Source organism: Sturnira hondurensis, unplaced genomic scaffold (assembly GCF_014824575.4).
Source record: "Sturnira hondurensis isolate 20B ecotype Veracruz unplaced genomic scaffold, ASM1482457v3 Scaffold0014384, whole genome shotgun sequence".
Lineage (NCBI taxonomy): Eukaryota > Metazoa > Chordata > Mammalia > Chiroptera > Phyllostomidae > Sturnira > Sturnira hondurensis.
In genome coordinates, this window is record NW_028087015.1 from 35,820,928 (window position 1) to 35,845,592 (window position 24,665).

The window sequence follows — 24,665 nt, forward strand, 5'->3', positions numbered from 1 at the left end:
ATTTAACCTTGTTGGTTTCGTCATCTATAAAGTGGAGGGAACAATCATTCTTACTTTGGAAAGTGCTTGTTGAGTTCCTGATATGTGTAAAGTGCCTCCTACGGTGCCTGGCACATAGTAGGTGCTTGCTAAGTATGTTGGGTGAATATAACTTCACATATATATATTCTTAGGTACAGTAGGCATTCATTAAACATATATTGTAAGAATCTATTAGATACATCCTTGTTTGTAGTATGGATTCCTCTGGCCTTCTGTGAACTATCTTATACCTCCAGGACTTCAGCGTAGGGATAAAGGTTTGTGTGGCCCACGACCTCTCCAAAAATTCTTGCGTTTTATGTAATTAAACACTGTGAGTTGTATTTTACCAGGCAAATACTGGGGGATTTGTGGAGGAGGGTCATTTCCGGGAGAAATGTGCCAGAAATGTCGATCTTTTTTAGTATGGACACTTCACTTTCGTACAGGAAACATTTATGGAACAAGTGCAAAGCTCTGTGCTTTTCTTTAATGTTTTATTCACTCTCTCACTCACTCACAGACCCAATCCTCCCTGCATCTCACTCCCAAGAAAACTGCTCAGGAAGACGGACGGTTCCTTTAAGGCCCTGGAAAGGGTCTCGGTGTAGGTTTCGCAATTGAAGCCACTCCCATCACGTGTTCCAGGGGCGGAGCCAGTGTCTCCTGGCTTCCGTCACATCCGGTTCTCTGTCAGTCTTGAGCGAGCGAGCACGGGGCTGTTAGGAAGCAGGAGCGGAGCGTGAGTACGCGGGACTCCGCCCCCAGCCCTCGAACCCCCTACCCTGCTGACCTCTTCACCCTCCCTCCCGGGCTGCGCGCTGCCTGCTGCCTGCGGCCCATCTCTCCTCTTGTGGGTGACGGCCGCGGGGAAATGGCGGTGCTGCCTGACCTATGCCTTCCCTGCTTCGGCCTCCACGGACCCCTCCTCCGTCTCCGACGCCCTTCCTCTAACTACGACCCCGTGGCCCTTGTGCTGCAATCCCCTTCGGGTCAAAAGCCAGGCCTCGAAAATGGCCCGGAGTGGGGGTGGGCGCGTGGCCGGGATTTCGGGCGCGGCCAGGCGAGGAGTCGCGAGGAGGGGGCCGGGGCACCCCTGGGACAATGCAGTGGTGGCTGTGGCTGCGGCTGCCTCCGGCACGGGCCGGGGCGCGTGCAGGGTCTGCTTCCCCCAAGGCTTCGCGGAGTCCCCACCCTCGTCTCCAGGGTGGGGGGCGCTCTAGGGAAGCAAGCGAGCAGATCCGATCAGGATAGCATGGCGGGTGGGGGTGGGGCGGAGAGGGCTGAGGGTGGAGGACGGCTGGTTTGCAGGGGGCAGTGAACGCTTCCAGAGAAGAAAATGGCGCTTGTTGCAAGTCCCTCCTCTTCCCGCACGGTCTCCTCCGCACTTCGCCACCTCCCACGCCCCCGCCGACCAACCTGTCCCCTACGCGGCTCCAGCCGTTTCCAGCCCAGGAGTTCTAGCAGGCTTCCTGATACCGAGCGACCCCCCTCCCAGGGACTTGGTGATCGTCACTCTCGTGTTGTACAGAATTCACGTGCCTTTTAGTCTTGGTTAATTTTTACATCGTCTTTTCTAATCCAACACGCTATCGATGACCAAAGACTTAGTTTTGTTAATTTGGGTTTTGTATATATTCTACACCAGTGATTTTAGTATCATTTGCCCGAATTATGAGTCTGCTTTTTTGGGGTGGGGGGGGAGACAGTAAAGGCTCATTAAGTATAGATATATATCTTGTCAAAAGTTCTTACGAGTCTGGCTATACAATTACCTGTTTCTTCTTAATGGACTTACTGGGTTAAATAGGAGGGTGTTTTTTGAAATGATCCTAGGCCCCCAGGCAACTTTTAACAGATGGCATAGTTATGGTAGGCTGTTCCAAAGTGAAAAATAGGTTTAATTTAATTACCTTTAAAAAATGTGTCTTGGCATTATCAGCAGCTAGCATACAAAACTGAATTGATTTGGAGATGAGGTTGTAAAATGGAGCAGTAACAGGAATAATGCATAAAACGTGCTTATGAATGTTGCTCCTCCCAAGAATGTTACTTTTCAAGAAATTACCAGTAAAGTCAACATGGCTGGTTTGGGTATGGTGTGAACTTTTCCAATTTAATGGCTAGGGTTGTGATGGCCCACTTCTTTTACCTTGACCTCCTATTGTGGAACACACTGACGGCCAGTGCCAGTTGAAGTTCAGTCTAGAGCTAGATTATGATATTTTTAAAGGAGAAAATGAAGTCTTTTTATTAAATATCCAGACATTTGTAGCCTGTGTTGTGTGTATTGGGCCCTTTAGGGCATACAAAAATTAATGGCTTGGTCTAGGCAAAGAAGGAGATGGAGCCAGCTAAAGATACTTTGATAATAAACATTTTACCACCTGGTATTGTAAGTGTCTTGAAAATAAGTATAGCATGCCTTGGAGTTCCTTGAAAGTTAGGATTTAGGCCGTAAAAAAAGCAAACCCCTAAAAGTAAATGCAGCGAGGTTCCCTGCCTTACTGCGCTCAGTCACTCAGTAAACACCTACTTGAAGGCACTGGGCTGTGTATTGGATTGGCCAAAAAATCCGTTTAGTTTTTTCCATAAGAATAAAGACATTTTTCATTTTCACCAATAACTTTATTGACTTGGATGTTTTGATTATGTTGTCAATCTGTCACTATTGGCTTCTAGTGGGTAGAGGTCAGGGGAGCTGCTGAACACCTTGCAATGCATAAGACAGCCCCACAGCAAAGTGTTATTTGGCCAAAGTGTCAGTAGTACTAAGAAACTTCCCAAAACACTTGACGGGTTCAATCACTTGCAGCACCTTCTCCACACACTGCACTATTCTGTATTTGCGTTTCAGCTGCATTTTTACCTTTCTTGAAATAATAAAGTATAATATGCCAAACACATTGTGTATCTTTTCCCATCTTCAATATTAAAATGGCTGCACAAAAATTCCAATTACGATTTTTAAAAAGTGCATGCTGATATGATAGCTGTCACAATACAGTGTAACAGCATTGCTTTGAGTTGCTTTTCATTGCTTTGAGGTATTACTAGGGCCGTGTATGAAAAAAACTAAATGAACTTTCTGGCCAACCCAGTATCTCTGTCTTGGGGAATCTGAAGAACTAGGGTCTTAGTGGGAATTTGAGGAAAGGTTTTGCCTCTCCTAAAGGCAGGTTTTTCAAATTCTGGTGTATTCCAACATAGAAAATCAGTGTAAAATGTAACGAGTTGTGAATTATGTATAACTTGGTGAACTCTGGATTAGTTCTTGTTATTTGACGGTCAAAAAGCCAAATAAAATTAAGAACAGACAAAATATGAAAAATAGCATTACAATGGCAAATTAACTATATCAGCATCTAAAAATGCAACTGTTCCCTGTGTTGTGTGAGTGTTATGGTCATTGCCTACAGAGAATAATTTCCTGTTAGGTCTTGTCAGTGAGAAGTAGAAAGCAGTACTGAGAAGATTTATATTTTCCCCTGGCTTTAACAGTGATTGCCGTCAGCTGCTTCTTGCACAGTGACCTGCTCATAAACATCTAACCCCCTAAAATGAAGTATGAAAAACCCCATTGGTGTAAGAGGGAGATGTGTGTGACATTTCTCCTTGCTGGGTCAGAACACTGTACTCTGCATGTTGTTTTCAACTTGAAAGAGCATAGATCAGAGCATAACTTACAGCATTGTGCTCAGTATAACCACTCCAGTACCACAAAGTGGTAGAATGAACCATGGAACTTCTTACATTTCTGATTGTGGGAGAGTTAAATGGAAGGTAATAGAGCAGCTTATAAGTTACTTACACAATATGTTTTCTTTCAGAATGCCTAAATCAAAGGAACTTGTTTCTTCGAGCTCTTCTGGCAGTGATTCTGACAGTGAAGTTGACAAAAAGGTGACTATTCCTGGACCAGGTCGTTTCTGTATACCCGGTTCAGCAGGGTTGTCCTTAGCCGCCTCTGAGGGACCGCAAGGTGTGCCAGTCTCCCAGTGAGAGCCCGAGGGCTGCTTCTGAGAGAGCAGACGGCCCCTGGGCCCACTCCACTTCAGGAAAATGCCTCGGGTGCTAGCTGGTACATGCATACTCTTAGCCTCTGAGTCAGACTGGCCGGCCTAGTTGAGGGACCCCAAAGCTACAGGACCACTGCCATGGACCCCAGGGGAATAGCATTAGAATAAGGTCAAGGCCACTGATTGCCATTATTTAGAAGTCTGTTTGTAGCTATTATATGAGGTAGTGGATCTAAGTGATCTGAACCCCTTTAATGCAGATGTCAATTTCGACAGCCTTCTCAGCCACTGGTGTTTATTGAGCCCACAAGTATTACTTCAAATGCAAGCTAGGTACCTTTGAAGTTACAATGTTATTTGCTCTGGTCCCCTCCTTTTAGTTAAATCAACACCCAGCAAAGCTGACCTGGAATTACTCATTTAGACAGAATAGGCTTTTTCTGCATTAATTGACAACTGGGCTGTAAGTGGTACATGATTTTGCTTAACTGAGCACTTCACACTTCACTCAGGGCTTCCTTCGTGCAGACCTGTCCTTATCTCCTAGAAGCTTCCATAGTTGTTGTGTCTCTGAACTTGGTTAACCTGACAGTTAAAAGAGAGCTTAATAGGGAGAATCTTGTAGAAGATGGACCTTTGTGGGGAAATACACAATATAATGGAAGGTTGAAACAGCTTCAAAGAACGTGCATACATTGTAGTAGGAAATCTGTCAGTTTTTTAATTTACACGTAGTATAGCATTTGAATATGTTCATTTAACATTTTCATTGAACTTTATATGTGCCAGTCCACACGGAATATCTGGACAGACCTTGTTGTGAAGAATAATTGCTTTTGCTTATTGAGCTGGGTTACTTTAGGCTGTTTGTCCCAAATAGCACTGTTCATTTTGTAAGGACTTGGCATTTTCTTGCATATGTACATTATATTTTACCTACCTACATCCACATTTAGTAAAACATTAAATTATGGAGGTGGGAAAAAGCAAGTTTACAGTTGTAGAACACAAAACAGTTTATTCTCTAATTTATTAATTGTTGTTATTCGTATTACAATTGTAAACTTACTCTTGCTCCCAATACTAGCTTGCTTTCCACCGAAGAACATGACTGCCCTCTCCTGGTTTTTACAGGCGGTTGGCTCATTTTGAGAACGGGGCTAATTAAAAACTGGCAGTAAGGCTACTTTTAAAGCACTGTTTTGATTTTGAATGCTAGTCATACACTTCACTGTCTATCTTCAGTGGTTGTTTTGTGATGAGGAAGTTCTTGAGTTACTTGCTTGTAGTGCCCAGTACAGAATAGGTTTCGTTTCATAGCTTTGCCTACTCATAAATTCCCTAAGCCAGTTTAAGTCTCTTTTGGAATCAGCAAAGCGTAAATAAATATCATACCCTAGAAATGGAATAAATTGTTGTATTCTTCATAATTGGCGTGTTCCATTTGTAGCTTTAGTAGACTGATTTCCAAAAGTTTAAAAGCAGCAGGTCCCACATCTTTTTGTTGTTACCGTTTCTCCCAAAGAAACCGGATGTGGGGTCCTGGTCTACAAAACAACTTTTCTGGTTAATACCACTCTTAATTTCTAAAGTATCTTTGGGCTCCTGAGAACAGTTTGAAAACACTGTTACATATCAGTGGTAGGTTAGTTTCAAAGTTTCATTGTCATGTGCAACCTGATTATGTTTGTATTTATGATTTTTTACTTAATAAATGTAGTCTTTTGATTCTTTAAATCGTAGAAAGTAATGGAATCTTGCTCTGGCTGGTGTGGCCCAATGGGTCGGTCACTGGTTTAATTCCCAGTCAGGGCACATGCCTGGTTTGTGGGCCAAGCCTCCAGTAGGGGGCACATGAGAGGCAACCGATCATTGCTTCTCTCCCTCCTTCCCCTCTCTAGAATAGATAGGTAAAATCTTAAAAAAATAAAAAAAGTAATGGAGTCTTTTGAACCTGTCAGTGTAAGATATGTCCAAACCTGTAGAGAATGTTTGTGGTTTGAATCAAACCGATAACATTATTGGGAACCAAGTTCTCAAATGCACTGAAGAAGGACAGTTTGTGTTTGTAGTTTATCTTGTCCATTTGGAGTTAGGGAGGGAATGCAGTGAAGGTGTGGGAAAGCAAGGCAGGGATTGGATTACTGGGTAGTTAACGAGACCTTGTATTCTCTTGAGGGTGATTGTTTCAGCTTTTCAGGGGTCTGAAAAAGACATTTAAAGCGTGTGTTCACCTGGATGCACAGAAACAATGGACAGGACTTAGTGCAGAGGTACACCTTTCACCAGAAAGTCACGGCCTGTGGTGTGACTGCTCAGCATGACCTGCCCAGTTGGGACTTTGTGATAAGATTGTCCTGTGAGGTTACTTCTGGTCACTGACCTTATACATATGCCCTTTCTTGTCCATAAACCCGAGATGTGTTTTATTACTTAGTGTGCAAATTTTAATCATATTCATTTTTTTTCAAGTTAAAGAGGAAAAAGCAAGTTACCTCAGAAAAACCTGTGAAGAAGCAAAAGACCGGTGAAACTTCAAGAGCCCTGTCGTCTTCCAAGCAGAGCAGCAGCCGAGATGATAACATGTTTCAGGTAGAGTCGGCTGTTGTCTCGGGTCCAGAGGGCTTATTCTCTGGTTTCATCTGAAGAACGATGAAGGTGCCTTAATCCAATACTGGAATGCATAGTCTTTTTTATTTTTATTTTTTAAAATATTTATTTACTTTTAGAGAGAGGGGATGGGAAGGAGAAAGAGTGGGAGAGAAACATCAATGTGTGGTTGCCTCTCATGTGTCCCCTAGTGGGGACCTGGTGTACAACCCAGGCATGTGCCCTGACTNGCAAAAGACCGGTGAAACTTCAAGAGCCCTGTCGTCTTCCAAGCAGAGCAGCAGCCGAGATGATAACATGTTTCAGGTAGAGTCGGCTGTTGTCTCGGGTCCAGAGGGCTTATTCTCTGGTTTCATCTGAAGAACGATGAAGGTGCCTTAATCCAATACTGGAATGCATAGTCTTTTTTTTATTTTATTTTTTAAAATATTTTATTTATTTACTTTTAGGGAGAGGGGATGGGAAGGAGAAAGAGTGGGAGAGAAACATCAATGTGTGGTTGCCTCTCATGTGTCCCCTACTGGGAATGCCTGCAACCCAGGCATGTGCCCTGACTGGGAATCGAACCAGCAACCCTTTGCTTCACAGGCCTGTGCTCAATCCACTGAGCTACACCAGCCAGGGCTGGAATGCATAGTCTTTTATGTATGTTACAGTTCTCTTGCCTGAGGATATTCATTGAAATATAAGACCAAGTTAGTTGAAATAAAAGTGATTTATATGATGCCGGAATTTTTTCTTAAAGATTTACTTTAGACAGAGGGGAACGGAGGGAGAAGGAGAGGGAGCAAAACACCAGTGTGTGGTTGCCTCTTCTGCGCTCCCTACTTGAGACCCGACCTGGTGTACAACCCAGGCATGTGCCCTGACTGGGAATTGAACTGGTGACCCTATGGTTTGCAGGCCTGTAGTCCATCCACTGAGCCACACCAGCCAGGGCTGATGCTGGAATTTTTCTTAATGAGTTTAATTTGAGCCAAATTGAAAACGTGCCTGGGAGCAAGATCTCAAATTCTCCCTTTGTGATGATGCTAGATTATCGTTAAAATCTAGGTGTCTGTAGTTGTGCTATTTTTGAAACAATGTGGATATAAAAACTATAGACATCCAAAAGAAGAGGTTGAGATTGCCCATTAGAAAGTAGTTTGGAGGAGGTAGGTCTAGTTGTGGGCTGTGAAGTATCCACTACATACAGGATGTTGGCGAGGGAGCAGCAGTAAGATCTACCTAGTTTGGGCTTGACAAGAACAGAGAAGGCGAGTAGGTTTACCAACACAGGCCCTCTGTTTCTGTGTTGTCGAGAATCAGGTGGAATAGTAAGGTACCGTGAGGGAGATTCTTTTCTTGGGTGTTGTATCTTGTTTTAGGGAGACCGTTACTGGCATCGTACAGTGCAAGAAGGATTTGTGGGGAGAGGCAGTGGGGATAAGTGAATTGGGTAATTTATTGTAGGCCTTAGTCTGTGAGGGATGTGATAGGGGCTTAAATGGTTTTTCTCGAAGAAATGATGCTTGTAAATTACTGATGAGGAAAAACGGGCTGGAGGAATGAAACAGTCAATGAAGACTAAATTTGAGAAGCCATAGAAACACAGGTTTTGTTAATAGAAATGAGGAAAAGAAATTAGTTTTAATGGCAAAGGTGGTTAGGTTTGGCTTTTTGGACCTGATTGTAAATGTGATAAGTAAGAGTGTCCTGTGGCCCCTGGAGGGCGTGGTTGGGAAACGTTCCTGGGCGATGGTTAGCATGGTGGGCTGAGGTGGGTGTAAGTCAGAGGGAGGGGAGGAGGGGACTGAGGACCTGCCTTGCTGGTTGGTGTTCAGCGAGGAAGGAAGAGAGATGCAAGGAAGAGAGATGCGGGCCGAAGAAGGCGAAGGTGGTAGAAGAGGTAAGAACGGCAAGCAGAGAGTGTGTGTTCCAAGGAGGGCTGCGTATTTGATGCCAGAAAGTTGGGCAGAATGAGAGTGCAAACATTTGATTAGAAAGCACGGCCAGCGCGCACACACACACACAGTACGTATTTATATTATTATACACACAAAATCGACTGAGTACAGTCTTGAAAGAGTACCAGGATTAAGGTGAAAATAGGAAGATAGGAGTTTGATTTTTTTTACTCGCTTTTGCTTTGTTGTCTGTCTGGATAAAGAAGGTAGATAGCCACATAGTTACTATACTTAATACTGGACGCACTGGAAGCACGCTAAGGTTTCAGGTGCACTGATCAGACACCAAAAATGGTAACACTGAGAAGGTGGTGTGCTAAGTATTTGTAGTGATCACTTCACTATGAATATTTATGTCAAATCCTGTTGCACACTTCAGGTATATACAATTTTTATTTAAAATACATAGAAAAAGAAAATAAGCAAATGCAGACAAATTATTTAGTTATGGGTTTAGTTCTTTGATTTCTGTATAATATAGAGGAAGTAGGAAGCAGACTAGGTTAATTGGATAGAGAACAGAATGAATGTTTTCATACCATAAGATGAACCTAGGTTTTAGAGGAGGAAAATAGGAAAAAAAAATTTGAGGCAAAAAATGTGGGAAAATATGTAATAGCATAAATAACATAATATTTCACCAATGTAAATGTAAGCAGAGCTCAACAGCAGCATCAACAGTTGCTCCACATTCTCACTGGGTATTGTCGGTCTTCTATCTGCTGTAAGTTCATGGATGTGTGGTGGTGGTGGCTCATTGTAGTTTTACTTGGCATTTCCTTAATGTCACATACTTGCTTTAAAATTTGTTTTGAAAAATTTATTGATTTTAGAGAGAAACGGGAAGAGGGGGTGGAGAGGGAGAAAAGTGGATTTGTTTTTCCACTGACTTATGCATTCATTGGTTGATTCCTGTATGTGTCTTGCTGGGAATCACACCTGTAACCTTGGCGTGTTGGGATGATGCTCTAACCAACTGAGCTACCCAGCCAGGGCTTCATACACCTGTTTGTGAAGATTCTGTTCAAGTCTTTTTAAAAAGGGTCATTTGATTAATGGAGTTGGAAGAGTTCTTTATATATTTTAGATAAAAGTCCTTTCTTTGTTAGACAGACATAAGTAAAGTGAATATTTTCTCTGGTTCAGTGGTTTGCCATTTTATTTTAAATATCTATAAAACTTTAATTTTATTAAGTCAATTTTTAGTAATTTTCCCCCTTTGGTTAATACTTTGTTTCCTATGAAAACATTTTTTTTTTAACTCCAAGGCCGCAAAAATTTTGCCATTGTTTTTCTCCTAGAATTTTTGTAGTTCTGACTTTCGTGTATTTAGGCCTGTGATTTGTGCAGAATTAGTTTCTCTGTGTCTGGTCTGAGACTGGGTGGCCACTCATTTCTCTCTCCTGCACACAGACAGCCGATTGGCCCAGTGACACTTGTTGAAAAGACTGTTTGCTTTCCGTTGCATTATCTTGGATCTTTGTAATGAGAATCAGTGAATCTATGAAAAAGGATGTTTCTGAAGTCTCTTCCATTAATTTATGTGTGTCTTCAGTACTACGCTGTCGTAATTACCATGCATTTGTAGTGACTTTAGAAATCAGGTGGGATACGTTCTTTAACATTATTCTTTACCTTTAGAATCTTTTTGCTGTTCTCTGTACTTTGTATTTCTATATACATTTTAGAATCAGCTTGTCAGTTTTTACCAACTAGCTTACTGGGGTTTTGGTTGGGATTGGGGGAAGCTGGAGATCGATTCCGGGAGGATGGGCAGCTTGACAGCATCGAGTCTTCTGCTTAATATGTACTCTCTCCGTTTATTCAAATCTTTTTGAATTTCTGTGTTTTGTGATTTTCACTATAGAGTTTTGCACATCTTTTCTTAAATTCATTCTTAAGTATTTTGTATTTTTTGATTGTATTGTAAATGTTAATTTCATTTTCCAGTTTATTGCCAGAAAATATGCCTATCACATAACATGTAAACATACATATTGTTATATACATATTTGCTTATATTATATGTTACTCATGCGTTTTTTGAGACTTCTTAGAACTTTCTCTGTTGATAGTGATTATGTCTGTTGAGTTTTATATTGTCCTTTTCTTTTTTTTCTCTTGCTTTGTTGCTATTATTTCCAGCACAGTATTGAAGAGAAGGGGTGAGAGCAGGCATCCCTGCCCTGTTCCCGATCTCAGGGGCAGCCCTCCTGCGTCCTTCCTCGGTGCCACTGCTCCCTGCACTCTGGAGGGACCCCACGCACGGCTGTGGCTCTGCTCTCTGGTGTTGGGGCGTGCGAGTCATGGGGTAGACACGGTGCATCTTTCCACGGGCCCATCTTTATTTGGAGATTTGCAGGAAAACCTTTTTTTAAAAAGACTTATTTATTTATTTTTAGAGAGAGAGAGGAAGGGAAGGAGAAAGACAGGAAGAGAAACATGAATGTGTGGTTGCCTCTCACGCGCCCCCTGCCAGGGACCTGGCCCGAAACCCAGGCTTGTGCCCTTATATGGGAATCTCAAATGGCGACCCTTGGGTGTGCAACCCGCACTCGATCTACTGCACGAAAACGTTTTATGTTAAAGTGAACACTGATATACTGAGGGACAGTGTATAAAGTGCACAGTAAGTTTTAGTTTATAAAACTAAAACTCAGATTTTGGTGGAGTAGCAGTTAGTCTGTGTCTGGAGATTTTCCCTTCTGAACCCACAGCTAGTCTCTGAAATGTTAGCAAATTTTAGTGTAGGTTTACCAACCTACATCTTTTCTCTGCTTTGAGTAGTTCCTTGTTTACTGTATATCAGACACAAGTCATTTGAAAGTGATTAGGGACCTCATACTGTAAATTCACAAAGTTCTGAATACGTGGATGGTCAGCTATGTTTGGGAGAAAGAAAATACCTCCTACTATGTTAACCTGCAGCAGACAAAATTATTTAAACATACTTCATTGAAATTGTGGATGAGGGCACTTCTGAGAAGTTTCTAGAGAGCAAGGGTAGAAATTAAAGTAGCTAGCTAACTTTCTTGTGTTTGGTATGTTGCATTATGCACTTTACGTACATTGAGTACTTGCTATTTCTAATGTAAGACTGGTAAAATGTGCATTAATATACTTACAATGTGCCTGTCTCTTTCTTTAAAATGGGTTTCCTTTCAGTCTTGATTTTAAAACTTTTCCTAGTGAGATTTTTAAAAATTTAATCCTGTTTTCAGATTTCTCAGGAATATGAATCTTGCAGAAGACTGTGGTAGTAGTATGCGTGGTTTTTTTGTTTGTTTTGTTTTTTTGTTCTTGGTCAGGAACCTACAAAGACTTTCGGATTCTGTTCCCGTATTTCAAGTCCTCTTTGGTAGAGCTCAGTCTGTTGGGCCTGTCTTTGAATATCAGTGCTGTGTCTTTCTGCTTTCTCCCTTCTGTGTCTTTGTCACTTTTCTCTCCCTTTTACTTAACTAATGCTTAATCATTTTTCAACGTCAAATTTCACCACCTAAAGTTTCTTCCATTTCCTCAAGCCCACGTTAAACTTGACTTACATAATCAATATTATTTTAGTAGGTTTTTGATATATTTTATCTGCTCAACAGGCTTTTGTGCTTATTGTAAAAACCAAAATGAAAATGTTTAGTGCAGTGCTATAGCTGTTTAAGGTACTTAAATTTTTTTAAAAAAAAATTTTATTTATTTATCTTTAGAGGGGAAGGGAAGGAGAGAGGAAGAGAAACATCAATGTATGGTTGCTTCTCATGCATCCCCTGCTGGGAACTGGCCCCTGCCGGGAATTGGCCTGCAACCCAGGCATGTGCCCTGACTGGGAATCGAACCGTGATCCTGTGGTTCGCAGGCCCGGGCTCAGTCCACTGAGCTACACCAGCCAGGGCTGAGATACTTAAATTTTATTTTATTATTATTTTTTTAAATATATTTTTTCTTTTTTTTTTAAGATTTATTTATTTATATATCTTTAGAGGGGAAGGAGAGAGGGAGAGAAACATCAATGTATGGTTGCCTTTTGTGCGTCCCCTGCTGGTAGTTAGCCTGCAAGGAACCGGCCTGCAACTCAGGCATGTGCCCTGGCTGGGAATCGAACTGCGATCCTCTGGTTCGCAGGCCCGCGCTCAATCCACTGAGCTACGCCAGCCAGGGCTGAGATACTTAAATTTAAAAAAAAAATATTAAATCAATATTGTAAGTCACTATTGACAGTTTCACTGTGACAGTTATTTTGGACTTAATTCATTTATTAAAGCAGTTTACTGGGAACCCAGTATGATAGGCTTTAGGGGATATTAAGAAAACTGAGTAAAAAAATGAGCTGTTATAACTGACAATAGCCCTGGTGAGTGTGGTTCAGTGGATTGAGTGCTGGCCTGCGAACCTAAAGGTCACTGCCGGTTCGATTCTGAGTCTAGGGCACATGCCTGGGTCCTGGGCCATGGTCTCCAGTAGGGGGCGCGTGAGGGGCAACCACACGCTGATGTTTCTCTTCCTCTCTTTTTCCTTCCCTTCTCCTCTCTAGAAATAAATAAATAAAATCTTCTAAAAAGTTATAAAACTGACAATAAAATCACAGGTGACTTTAGAGTAGGCTATGGGAATTTAATTGGTGGAAACAGGAGTTTGCTTCTTTCAGAGTTTAGCCCTAAAGGGAAAAAGGAAACATGGGGAAAGTTATAAAGTGCTTGATAAAAAGAGGAGAGGCATGTTTGGAAATGGTGGGTAAGAACCATCGGAAAGGGAAAGAATGCACACACGAGAAATGGGGTGTGGAAGGTAAAGAATTTAAGAATTGATAATGATGTGGGTAAATAGAAAAAAGATTTGAAGGCACTTATCTGTGCCTCATACCTCATAGACTTTGTTTTCTCCATAAAGCACGGGGCATGCCCTGGAAGTAGGGGACACACCAGCAGGGCAAGAAACTTACTTGAGATGGAAAGCTAAAGGAAAACGAATGAGACCAAACTGAGACAAAAGCAGTCCAAGGGGACGAGGGCAAGGTGGAGGGCACGAACGTGTGCCTGTGTCACTGCACAGCTCCAACTCCCGCAGCAGCCCGATTGAGGGGAGGATTTAATGATCGGACCCAGCCAGACACAGAACTGTCACATGCTGGTGTGTTTTAAGCACAATGGCCACAGCTAGTTTAAGCCAGTAAGAGTGAAGAAGAGTAGGGTTAGAAGGAGGGAGAGAAGTAGAGGTATTAGAGCTGCTCATTAGAAAGTGTGATTTTGTAGCTGAGGTGCTAGACAATGTGTTACGGAAATGAAGGACTGCCCGGAGTGTGTGTACGGTACTTTGTTGAGTAAAGCGTTTCCATTCCTTTGGCCTTTGTAGTTTGTGTTTAATAAAGTTTGAAAAATAGTTTCCTGTAGGTAGTAGGATTAAGTTCTGACTGTGAGTGAAGTGTATTAAAAGATGTTATTTGAAGTGAGTGTCTAAAGGGAAAGCTTCCTCATGCGATTATTGTCTCTATTCTTACATTCAGAATGGTTGCTAAAGCAGAGGTCTGTGGTTTCCTGTGGTTGTAGTTCATACTGTAAGAGTTTGGTTTCTAATGATTTTTTTGGTAAAAAATGTACCATAAAAATTTACTGCCTTAATCATATGTTCACACTGTTGTGAAACAAATTTCCAGAACTTTTTCATCTTGCAGAACTGTTACACAGCTAAACATAACTCAGCTTTTTGTCCCTTCCCCAGCCCGCCCCCCGCCCCCTGTGTCCCCACTCTGTGTTTTGTCTCTGAATCTGCTGCTCTGGGCTCCGTGTAAGTGGAGTCATACAGTGTGTCTCTTTCTGTGACTGCATGTTTCACTTTGCATAGTGGCCTCAGGCTCATCAATGTTGTAGCCTGTGCCAGAAATTCCTTTTTTAAGGCTGAATAGTATTCCACCATATGTGTATATTATATTTTGTTTATTCACTTATTCGAAGATGGGCATTTTGCTTGCCCCATGTTTTGGTTATTGCAAGTAATTCTTCTCTGAGTATGGGTGTGCAAATAATTATCTTAAGTTCCTCCTTTTAATTCTTCCAGACACACACCCGGAAGTGGGGCAGGCCTCCCGTCACTGGTGGGCCCTACGCTCTGCTTTTTGAGGACCCTCTGTACTGTGTTCTGTGGCAGTTGCACTGTTTTACTAATGATTCTTTTAATATAAAATGATGGGAAATGTGAACTGTGCTTGTTTAGTTCCATCTTTGTAGAAAGATTTCTTTTTCATAGTGATATTTCCTTTGGTTATCATTTGATACTGAGAGTAGTAGTTATTTTTGTGGTTAAAAATAGGGTGAGTATGCAGTAAGTTATGAATATAAATATGGACTGTAGAAACAAATACCTTCTCATGTTTTGTTTCTCTGCAGATTGGAAAAATGAGGTACGTCAGTGTTCGGGACTTCAAAGGAAAAGTCCTTATTGATATTAGAGAATATTGGATGGATCCAGAAGGTGAAATGAAACCAGGAAGAAAAGGTGAGACTTAATTTCTTGAATTTGGTCCTAATACTGGACTGAGTCAGAAATGATCTAAGTGACCAATCTCGTGGAAATGGACATAATGTTTGCAGTGTACTGGGAAGAGATCCTCATTTGGTTGATTCGTTATCTTCTATAGTCTTTTGGGTATGACACTTAGCTTTGACTTAATGAGGTACCTTAAATACAGCTGTTGGAATAAAACCCAGAAAAAATTGTTCCCTTAATATCCACTTCAGTTAGCTGCTGATTTACTTGAATGTAACTTAAAAATTTTTTAAAACATTCTTTCTTTTTTTTTTTTTTAAAGATTTTGTTTTATTTATTTATCTTCAGAGGGGAAGGAGAGAGGGAGAGAAACATCAATGTACAGTTGCCTTTTGTGCGTCCCCTGCTGGTAGTTAACCTGCAAGGAACCGGCCTGCAACCCAGGCATGTGCCCTGACTGGGAATCGAACCGCAATCTTCTGGTTTGCAGGCCCGCGCTCAATCCACTGAGTTACGCCAGCCAGGGCTAAAACATTATTTCTGAAGTAGAGTGTAGGCACTATCTGGGAAGTTGTAAAATCAAGAATGGAAAATCCTGGTTCACAGTTTCCTTTTGGATATTCTTTAGGGTGGTATTATTTAAATGGGCTTATGTCTTTTCGCTTCATCTAGCACCACAGAAGCAAACTTGATTAATTCACCCAGTAGCTAGAGAGCACTGTGCACCAACATAAATTGTATATACTGGGTAGTTAACTGCTCTAGGTTAATCCTCGGCTGATGAAAAACTACCTCCTTGTTTTCTTCTGCTCTGCCTGCATGCAGTTTTGAAAGGTTGCTTCATGTAGTTTTTAGATTTATAAAACTTAACCCTCTGTGTTTTTATATTCTGCACTTTCTTGTCCAGCCTGCTTCCGGAGTGGCCACCCCAGTTGTTCGTTGTGGCTAATGCCAGATTTCTTGTCCTGCTCCTGCAAAAGTGCGCTGGGCGATGGGATGCATTTCCTTAAAGCCCTTCCTGGGGGTTGTGCCAGTGCCTTCCCGCTTTGCTCTCTGTTTCGGGGCCTCCCAGCCATTTTCTGAGATCCATTAATTCTTCAGTTTAGTTTATTTGTTTCTATGGGTCAGGTATAAGAATATTGAAAGTTTAAAGTACAAAGTTCTTTCCATTCATAGTTTTACAACTTACTAGGACAGTGTCATTAAGCTAACCTTTTAAGTGTTCACTTGTGCCCAGTGATCTGCTAAGCTTTTAATTCAGGTTGGCTAATTTAATCATTCACAACAACCCTTGGATGTATAAGAACCATTTTAATGGTGAGGAAACTGAAGCTCAGAGGTAATGTAATTGTTTTAAGGCCTTAAAGTTAGTGCCGGTGAGGCTGGGATTCAAACCCTGTGATGGCCTGATTTCCAAATGTGTGTTCCAAGAAGTCCTGTATGGATCATATCCCAGGGATTTCCCAAAGTGAGATGAGTGTTCCTGGAAGAGCTCAGGAGAGAAGTCGTTCGCCTTGAGTTTCTGTGGAAATCTTGAGCAAAAGCTGGGACCAACTGGATGTAGATACATAAGGTGTCACACACCAAATTGGGGCCTGGCCACTTGCCTGCTCGTTTGCACACATTTGTGAAATGCATCATGAAATCATTGTTCTCACTGGGTATAAAATGTACCAGTGTTAGGTAAGATGCTGTGTCTGATAGTGAAACTGGGCATAAAATTGACCTCAGGTGATCGTGATGACTCTAATTAACAAACTGAGAGACTTTATATCAATATTATACCATTGTACCATTCAGAAATGGTCATTTTGATAAAACAGAATTTTAGTTGAATGTATAAGAGTCCTCAAGAAAGCTTAAAATAGATTCTCAGTTTCTTGTTTTTGAAACTTTATTTTAGGTATTTCTTTAAATCCTGAGCAGTGGAGCCAGCTGAAGGAACAGATTTCTGACATTGATGATGCAGTAAGGAAACTGTAAAGTCCGAGCCATACAAAACTCGTAACTGGTCTGGTGGTTTTCATCTGTCTTTTTGCATTGGCTTTTGTTTTCTAAATGTCCCCCCGCCCAAGCTGTTGTATATTTGGATTGCAAACCAATTTGTAAGAATATGTGTTTTTTAATGTGCATTATTAAAAACGATCTGAATGAAGCTCATTGTCAGCTTCATTGAGGAGGATCGCTTTGTGCCCACCGCCTAGTGGAAAATAAAATCAAGTAATACTGTCTTAACTGTTGTGGCCTTCTTTGATCAGAATTGGTACTATTTAATTAAGGCCAAAAGTTTATAGACCTTTGAATTTCAACCTTTTACATTCAAAAGAATTTGTATTGTATTGAATTTATAAACTTTTGATTTGTGAATCCATAGTTGCTGTGTTTTCTTCTACACAAATGTCCAGTGACATTTCACTGTCCTTTTTTTTTCATTTTCCTTGAATAACTTGTGTTCAATTTTCATTTTTTTTGTTCTTGAATATATGATGCTAATCTGGAAAGTCAGTGAAACTGTCAAAATGTTAGTTATCTCAGTAAGGTACTTGTAATTAAAATACTATATGGAAACTACAATCACTAATTCTACTGTATTAAATATTAGGAGATATAGTTTGATAAACAACATGGCTTGTGTGAAAACTCTGAGCAAGCAAGTGTGGCATTCCCTGTAGTGTTCTGCGTGACAGTTGTCTTACCGCTTAGTCTGCGGGGGATGATGGCTTCTTAGATGTCTGATTTACTTTCACTTACTGAACATGTTCACCATAGGATGATGTCTATAAAATCAGAAACTGTTAAATTAGACTAGGATTTAATAAAAATTGTGAAAGCTTACTGGCCTAACATTTTATTTTACAACACTGAGTAGGGATTATATATAGCCGAGATACCACTGAGCTTTTACTGTTAATAGTAGGTAATGCGATCCATTTTTAGGGGAAAGTATATACTTGTGGTTTTTGGCCTTCGCTTCAGTCGCCTTAGTTCTTTTGCAGTTAATCGACTGGACTTAAACGTTACCAAGTTTTAGCAGGCGCTCTGATAGGATTTTCAGTGAACCATGATGGCAGAGCAGACGCAGATAGAGGCATAGGTTTCAGGGGCTTGGCAGCAATAAGTAGGGCACGATGTGGCCTTAGGGAGGGTGTGAAGGGACTTTTACTGAAGTTGAAGAAGGTGACGCAGTTCTCTTCAAGATGCGTGATATTTTGATCACTTCGATAGGACGTAGTCCTAGACAGAATAGTAAAAAGACAGGTTTAGACTAGACATTAAAAATTTCTTGTTGACAAGTTATTTTTGGAAGCTAAAATAAAATTTAAAGTGGTTACTGCTGCATCAGAGAGTTGTACTATTATACCAAGTTTGCCATGTCTAGAACATTTTATAGAATTTATCAAAGATTTGATTTCAAAACTGCCTGCCAGGCCCTATGTAGTTATCAATTATCTGGCAGGTATTCTATTTTGATATTTTTTTTGCATTTTTGTTTTTTTTAAAGTGTTTTTAGCAGTAACCATAATTGTTCTGTAACTAGGGAAATAAATTCTCTTCTGGTATTTTAACCTTCATCAAATAATAGATATTAAAGTGTACAAGTAACTTTTTTATTGATAACTTCCCCATTTTTGGAAATGTGTGTCCTATTGGCTTAATTGGGTAGATTGAAAAATATTCCCTTATACACAAAAAGGGTAGTTAGAACACAGAACATTGATTTTTGTTGTAGATAGAGAGGGGGTAATGGTTAAATTTCCTAGGTTTATATGAATTTAAGGGGGTGTGTGCATTTGAAATAATCCGCTAATAAAGAGATGGTGCTTTGGTCTTTTATTCCCGAGGCATTTTCTAGCTGTTGAGCTTAAACCCTTCATATAAGGAGTGTTTTTCTGGCAGAATTTGGTACATTGACTGCGAAATTCATTTAAATAATGTTACTGGGTATGCAATGTATAGAAGTTGTTAATCTTTCTCTGTGTGTAGAAAAGGATGAAAACTGGGTTAAAATAACAGCCAAATTAGCTTGTACCGGAAGAAAGAACACTTTCCCCCCGTTTTAACTTGACCTTCTTGGTAAGATGTCTCTAGGCAGAAAGCTCGGCACTCCGGGGCAGCCGTCTCTCTCCTGTACCCCATGCCGGAGCGGGCTGGGTTAACGCCAGCCCTGGCCTGTTAGGAACCTTCTCGTGGGGTTTTACTCTTTGTCTTTTTAAAGTACAAGCAGTATTTGACCAATTTCCAACGCTCTTGGCATTTTATTAAAGGAACAACCAACCATTAAAAACATACTGTATATAACTGTTTTGTTTTGTTTCATAAATGCTTAAGAACTTTTGAAGACTGTTCCTACCTCATTAGCTAGTCAAGATTCTCTGATGGTCAACCTGTTCCACATAATGCTTTTGGAAAAAAGACTGAAAATGAAAAGTAGATACATCTTGGTCTTGGCTATTGAGAGGAAAAGAAAAATAATCGAGAATTAAATGTTCCTGACATGGGTATGTTAGCAGAATACTACCAGCTTGACATGTTAAAGTGCTGACTAATACTTCTCCTGCTATTCCTTGCTATTCACTTTTTATGGAAATTAATTCAGTGAAATACTCAAAAGTTTTTTTGGTGTGTGTTTTTTTTAAGTGGCGTTCTTCCAGATAATTCTAGGGGTTAAACACACAGTCACAAAGACGTAATTCTGTGATTGTGGATACCTGTATGCTTTGTTTGGTATGTCGTCTTCCATGGAGATGTCGATGACTACAGTACTCCATCTGTGAATCTTTTAAATGTTGAAATAAAAAATAAGAAGTGTGTCCTCTGTGTCATCCCAGTTTCGCAAACCTGAAGATGAATGGCAGAGTTATCTGTTGAAGGGGCTTCATTGCCAATAGGCTGCCTTTCTGTGCGAGCGCTTTGGGAGTGGGGCTTCGCCTCAGCGTGTGGAGTCTTCTGAGCACCTCGGACTGGATGGCCCGCCCCATCCACATGGAAATGCAGACACTAAGGATGTTCACGGCCTCCTTTCCCCCTGCGGGTGACTGGTAGCGGGATTACTCCTTGGTGTGCTTAACTGTGTAATGGACTTCTCTGTGTGTCTCACACTCCATTCACATTTATAAAGTGTCTGTTTTCCCTTTCTTGGTTAGTGCTTTCACTTAGTTACATATTGAGATCTCTTACTGTTTGAATTTCATTTTTTAAAGGTTGTATTTATTTATTTTTAGAGAGTGGAGAAGGGAGAGAGAAAGAGGGAAACATCGATGGGCGGGAGACGTTGATTGGTTGCCTCTTGAAGCCCCCAGCTGGGGACCTGGCCTGCAGCCCAGGCTTGTGCCCTGGTGGGGTATCGAATCAGCAGCCTTTCTGTTTGCAGGCCGGCACTCAACCCACTGAGCCACATCAGCCAGGGCTTACTGCTTCAATTTCTGTTCAGGGGAACTTACGCAGGATTAGAAAGATGCAGGATTAGAAAGATACGAACACCGCTTAGGGCTCTTACCTTGCCCCACCCACTGAACTGGAAAACATTGACTCAAAAATCCAGTGAAAAAAAAGTAGTGCACTGACTTTATAATTTTATAGTATAGCTCAAAGGTGTATGGGTCTAGAAAAGGGGTTTTCAAAACATGAAGCATTTAAGAGTTTACATAGAGTATTTACTGCACAACAGTTCACCCAAAACAATGTCTGTCTATATGAAGAGACTCTGTACTTCCCCTGCCGCCCAACTGCTTTATGTAAAAGTTGGACCAAATTTCGTCCTTCCCAGACATACTTTTCAGCCCTTGTAGTCCTAGGTTAGCAGTGACCTGCTGTTTCTGAACAAGGTGAAACACATCTGTTCTCTTTTGATTTGACTCTGGCTTTTGAATGTTTTAAATTATGTTTCTGCTGGATAACTAACTTTAGGTTGGAAGTGATGTAGACCTTTTCTATTTTTTAACTGCCAGAGAATAAACCACTTACCCTAAATTTCGACATTTGGATATTGTAACTACTATGACCTTTGCGAGTATGGAAAACACCACACAAAGTGCTCCTGCTGCCACTGAAGTCAGACCTCACCTAGAACTCTGTAGGTGGTAGCTCACGCATCTCGGGAGGGGGCGTCGAGTTCCATTTCGTGTTTTTTGCCTGAGTCTTCTGGTGGTTCCCACTCTGGCTTGTAAATGATTAGCTGTTGCTAGAATGGTACAGAGAACTCGCGTGTGTCTCCACCCAGAGGCCCCATTCAAACTGCCAGTTGTTCCAACGGTGACTGTAGCAAAAGCTTTCAGCCCATTTGATTGTGACGTTTCTAGTCGTCTGACACAGGTCAGTTTTTCCTTGACTTTGACAACCTTCACATTTCTAAAGTTCAGCGATTCATACGTAGGTCACGGGCGATGTGGAAGGGTGGGGAAGGCAGAGTCTGCATGCGGGGTGCAGACCCAGCAGCTTGGTTGTGGAGGAGGAAGAGGAAGAAGGTGGTAGCTATGGAGGGATGTTGAGTCCCTGGTCCAGAGGGTGCGTTTCCAACGCAGTGTGCAACGTCTTGGTAACAGCGCAGATTTGACTGTGTTCGGTACCTATTTCAATTGACCCTGGTGTCCGCTCCAGTTCCAGTCACTTCCCACTTTTGTTTTCTGGTGACTTCTAAGTGTCCCCAGAACTAGGAGTACTTCAGATGATTATGATTAAGAAAAGATAGTGTACCTACTTCGTTGTAACATCAAGAATTGGATCGCTTTGGTTCTCAAACCACCTTTCCCCCCTACAGTCGAGCTTCCCAAGGTGAGACCATGGAGTAGTCCAGCAGTGCCTGTGGGCAGCCGTGCGTGCGTGTGCAAGGCCAGCCATGAGCCTCCTGTTTATTTTTTGAGGCATGAGCCCTGTTTCCTGCTCACTATGGGCCTTGGAAGATGAAAAGGAGAAAGAACATTTTCATTTATTCACACTTAAGTGATATAAGAGGAAAGGTAGTGAAAAGATCCATAGCAGAAGTCTGAAGATTTTGAAGAATCTGTGGATGTTAGCCTCAATCTAGGATCGAAATTAATCTGGCTGTCAGGTTTGAAGACTCCCCTGAGGAGTAATTTCAGAAACCTTGTGATTTTCCTTAAAATTCTTCATTCAGAAACAAACGTCTTGGTATCCAAGCACTCATAAATAGCTCTTTTTCATCTGTGACTTTTTCCGAGTGTGGGGGAGGCTTCCTGCTCACTGCAGAATCCTTACCTGGCACGCAGAGCGGGCGCTTAGGGACAGTTGAGTATGTTTCTAAAACAGCGAAGTCCTGTAACACGGGTTCCTGGGTTTCAAATAGAAGGGAAGCTACTGCTGCAAGAGGTATTCAAAGCAGTGTTGGCAGCAAGCCATTAGAAAAAGGTTGATTGGCGTGGCACCTTTACAGGATTTAAAAATACACTGGAGTTGGTTTTGCAACCTTTTCAACTTGAGCCATCTGCAAGAGGAAAGAAGTACTCACAGCTTTCCCGTAAGTATTGAGAAGAACTTGGGTTAGACTCCTCCTCTTGGGGCATTTTTGTCTTAGGCAGAAGCACTCTGCTGCAAGTTCCACGAGAAGGGGCTCCCGTCCTTCTTGCTTCGCAGGTGGGAATGGACGCTTCCGCAGGGTAGTTGGCTTGGTTCCAGCAGGACGAGCAGCAGAAGCAGAGTCGGCATCCACGTCTGGACAGCTTCAAAACCTGAGACCAGAGTGACCTCACCGAGTGTGTGCCCATGGTGCCGTCTTGGGCGGTGGACAGTTTCGGTTCATTGATGCAGCGGTGGACTCCGTGGAAGTATCTCTCACCCCGATTTTCACTGGCATCACAAGCTAGGACTCGTGTCTGACCCAGTGCCTCTTGTTCAGAATTTCCTAAAACCATTTCACCCCATTTCCAGTGCAGTGGAAAGGCCAGTGGCCCACGCTTTGCATTCCCAGCGCATGGTTGCATGCTAGCGTCTGACTGCCAAACCCTTCCATTAAGGCTCAACTCTGTCTATGCTGGTTTTACCAGTTTGAGTTTGAGCCACTGGCCAAAACTCCTGAAAGAGAGAGGTTGACTTATTTTACTTCTTTCATTTTTCTTTTCAGAGAGAGGGGGAGAGAGGTAGAGAGAGCGGGAGAGAAATACCGATGTGTGGTTGCCTCCTGCATCCCCCCATCTGGGAACCTGGCCAGCAACCCAGACAGGTGGCCTGACTGGGAATGGGACTGCGACCTTTCCGTTCGCAGGCTGGCACTCAGTCCACTGAGCCACGAGCCACACCAGCCAGGGCAGGTTGATTTATTCTTGGCTTTAGGGACTAGGATTTTCTTTTGGCCTAATTGCTACCAACTTCCAGGTGCCATGGTGGGCCTTGTGATTGTGTAAGGAAAACTTAACTAGTAATGAAGATAATACTGGGAAAAAAGAATTATATAAAATCTGACCTTCCCTATTCACCCAACTACACCCAACTTTAAGGGTGTAGTGAAGTTCGAACAGGACGCGTGTCTCCTGATACTCGTGTAGAGACTGCACTGGACGTGGGCTGCCTTGGGGTGCTCCCCCAGGTCTACGACGCCCCACCCTCGGGCCTGGGAGGCTGGCTCGCAGGGACGCAGCGAAGGCCCCTCTGCTCTCTGGCTCCTCCTCCCTGGGTTTGGCCGGCGCAGAGCCCTGCTAGAAAATTGGACAGTGAGAAAGAACAGAGGTCAGATATTTGTTTCTCTGGCTCCCTCTCTCCCTTCAAGGTCACCTTGGCCTGGCTCTTGCTCAACTGAAGGTGTCCTCTTAAGGGCGCCTCTGCCCAATTCTCTCCTGCTTTCCAGTGGTCGTTCCCTTAACCTTGTCCCTTTGGGCCGAAGGGGTTAACTGTCTGTGTGGGTTTCCTACACTCATATATTTGTAAATGGTCTTTGTTAAACCCTCCTCAAATTACGATGAGTACGCCGTCTGCTTCCTGTTGGCACTGTGAATGCTGCAGCAATAGGAACCAGAAATGGCCCCAGGAAACCCACCCTTAAGGTTGTGTTCTGGGATTAGTGGCACATATTTGGAGAGGACGGGGCTAATGTCAGTGTGGGGGCAATGGCATGTGAGTAAATAGGTAGACAGTGGTGCCACAAGTACTTAGGAGTGTAGCAGTGTGGAATGAAGTACAGTTGAAGGTCATGACTTTGCAAGACCAATTGGCTGTGGCACAATCATTATGGCAAGTTGAGATTAAAGGTTTTCCAGACCTTACTCTGACAGCCTGGAGAAGCAAGGTACGTGGGGAAAGAAAGTAAAAGCTATCAACGTAAAAGAAAGACACAGAGCTAGAGAGCTTCCAATGCAGCTTCCATTGCAGCTTCTATGGGGTCTCATCTGTGGTCACAGCACTACTGGGACAAGCCCGTGATGGGTCGTGAAGGCTGCACAATTGCAGCACCAATTAAATGCTCAGTCCTGCTAGGTCTCTAAGGGCACTAGTTGAGGAAGGGTGTGATGGCACTTAGAGAACTTGAACTTCCACATTTCCCTGGACCTCCACTGCCTGCAGAGGCAAGCCATGCCCTCCCTACTGCCTTCAGTTCCATAACCAGAATTAGATCCCAACATTTCCTGTCAGAGTGCCAGCAGGCTTC

General features: G+C 42.3%; 1 protein-coding gene across 1 annotated transcript; it reads left to right on the top strand.

The window, feature by feature from the left end:
• Positions 1-656: 656 nt before the first annotated feature.
• SUB1 (SUB1 regulator of transcription) lies at positions 657-19,619 on the top strand. Its single transcript, XM_037063133.1, has 5 exons — positions 657-763; positions 3,852-3,924; positions 6,513-6,632; positions 14,971-15,079; positions 16,974-19,619. The coding sequence occupies exons 2-5, from the start codon at positions 3,853-3,855 to the stop codon at positions 17,051-17,053; spliced, it is 381 nt and encodes a 126-aa protein (XP_036919028.1). The 5' UTR covers positions 657-763; position 3,852; the 3' UTR covers positions 17,054-19,619.
• Positions 19,620-24,665: the final 5,046 nt, after the last annotated feature.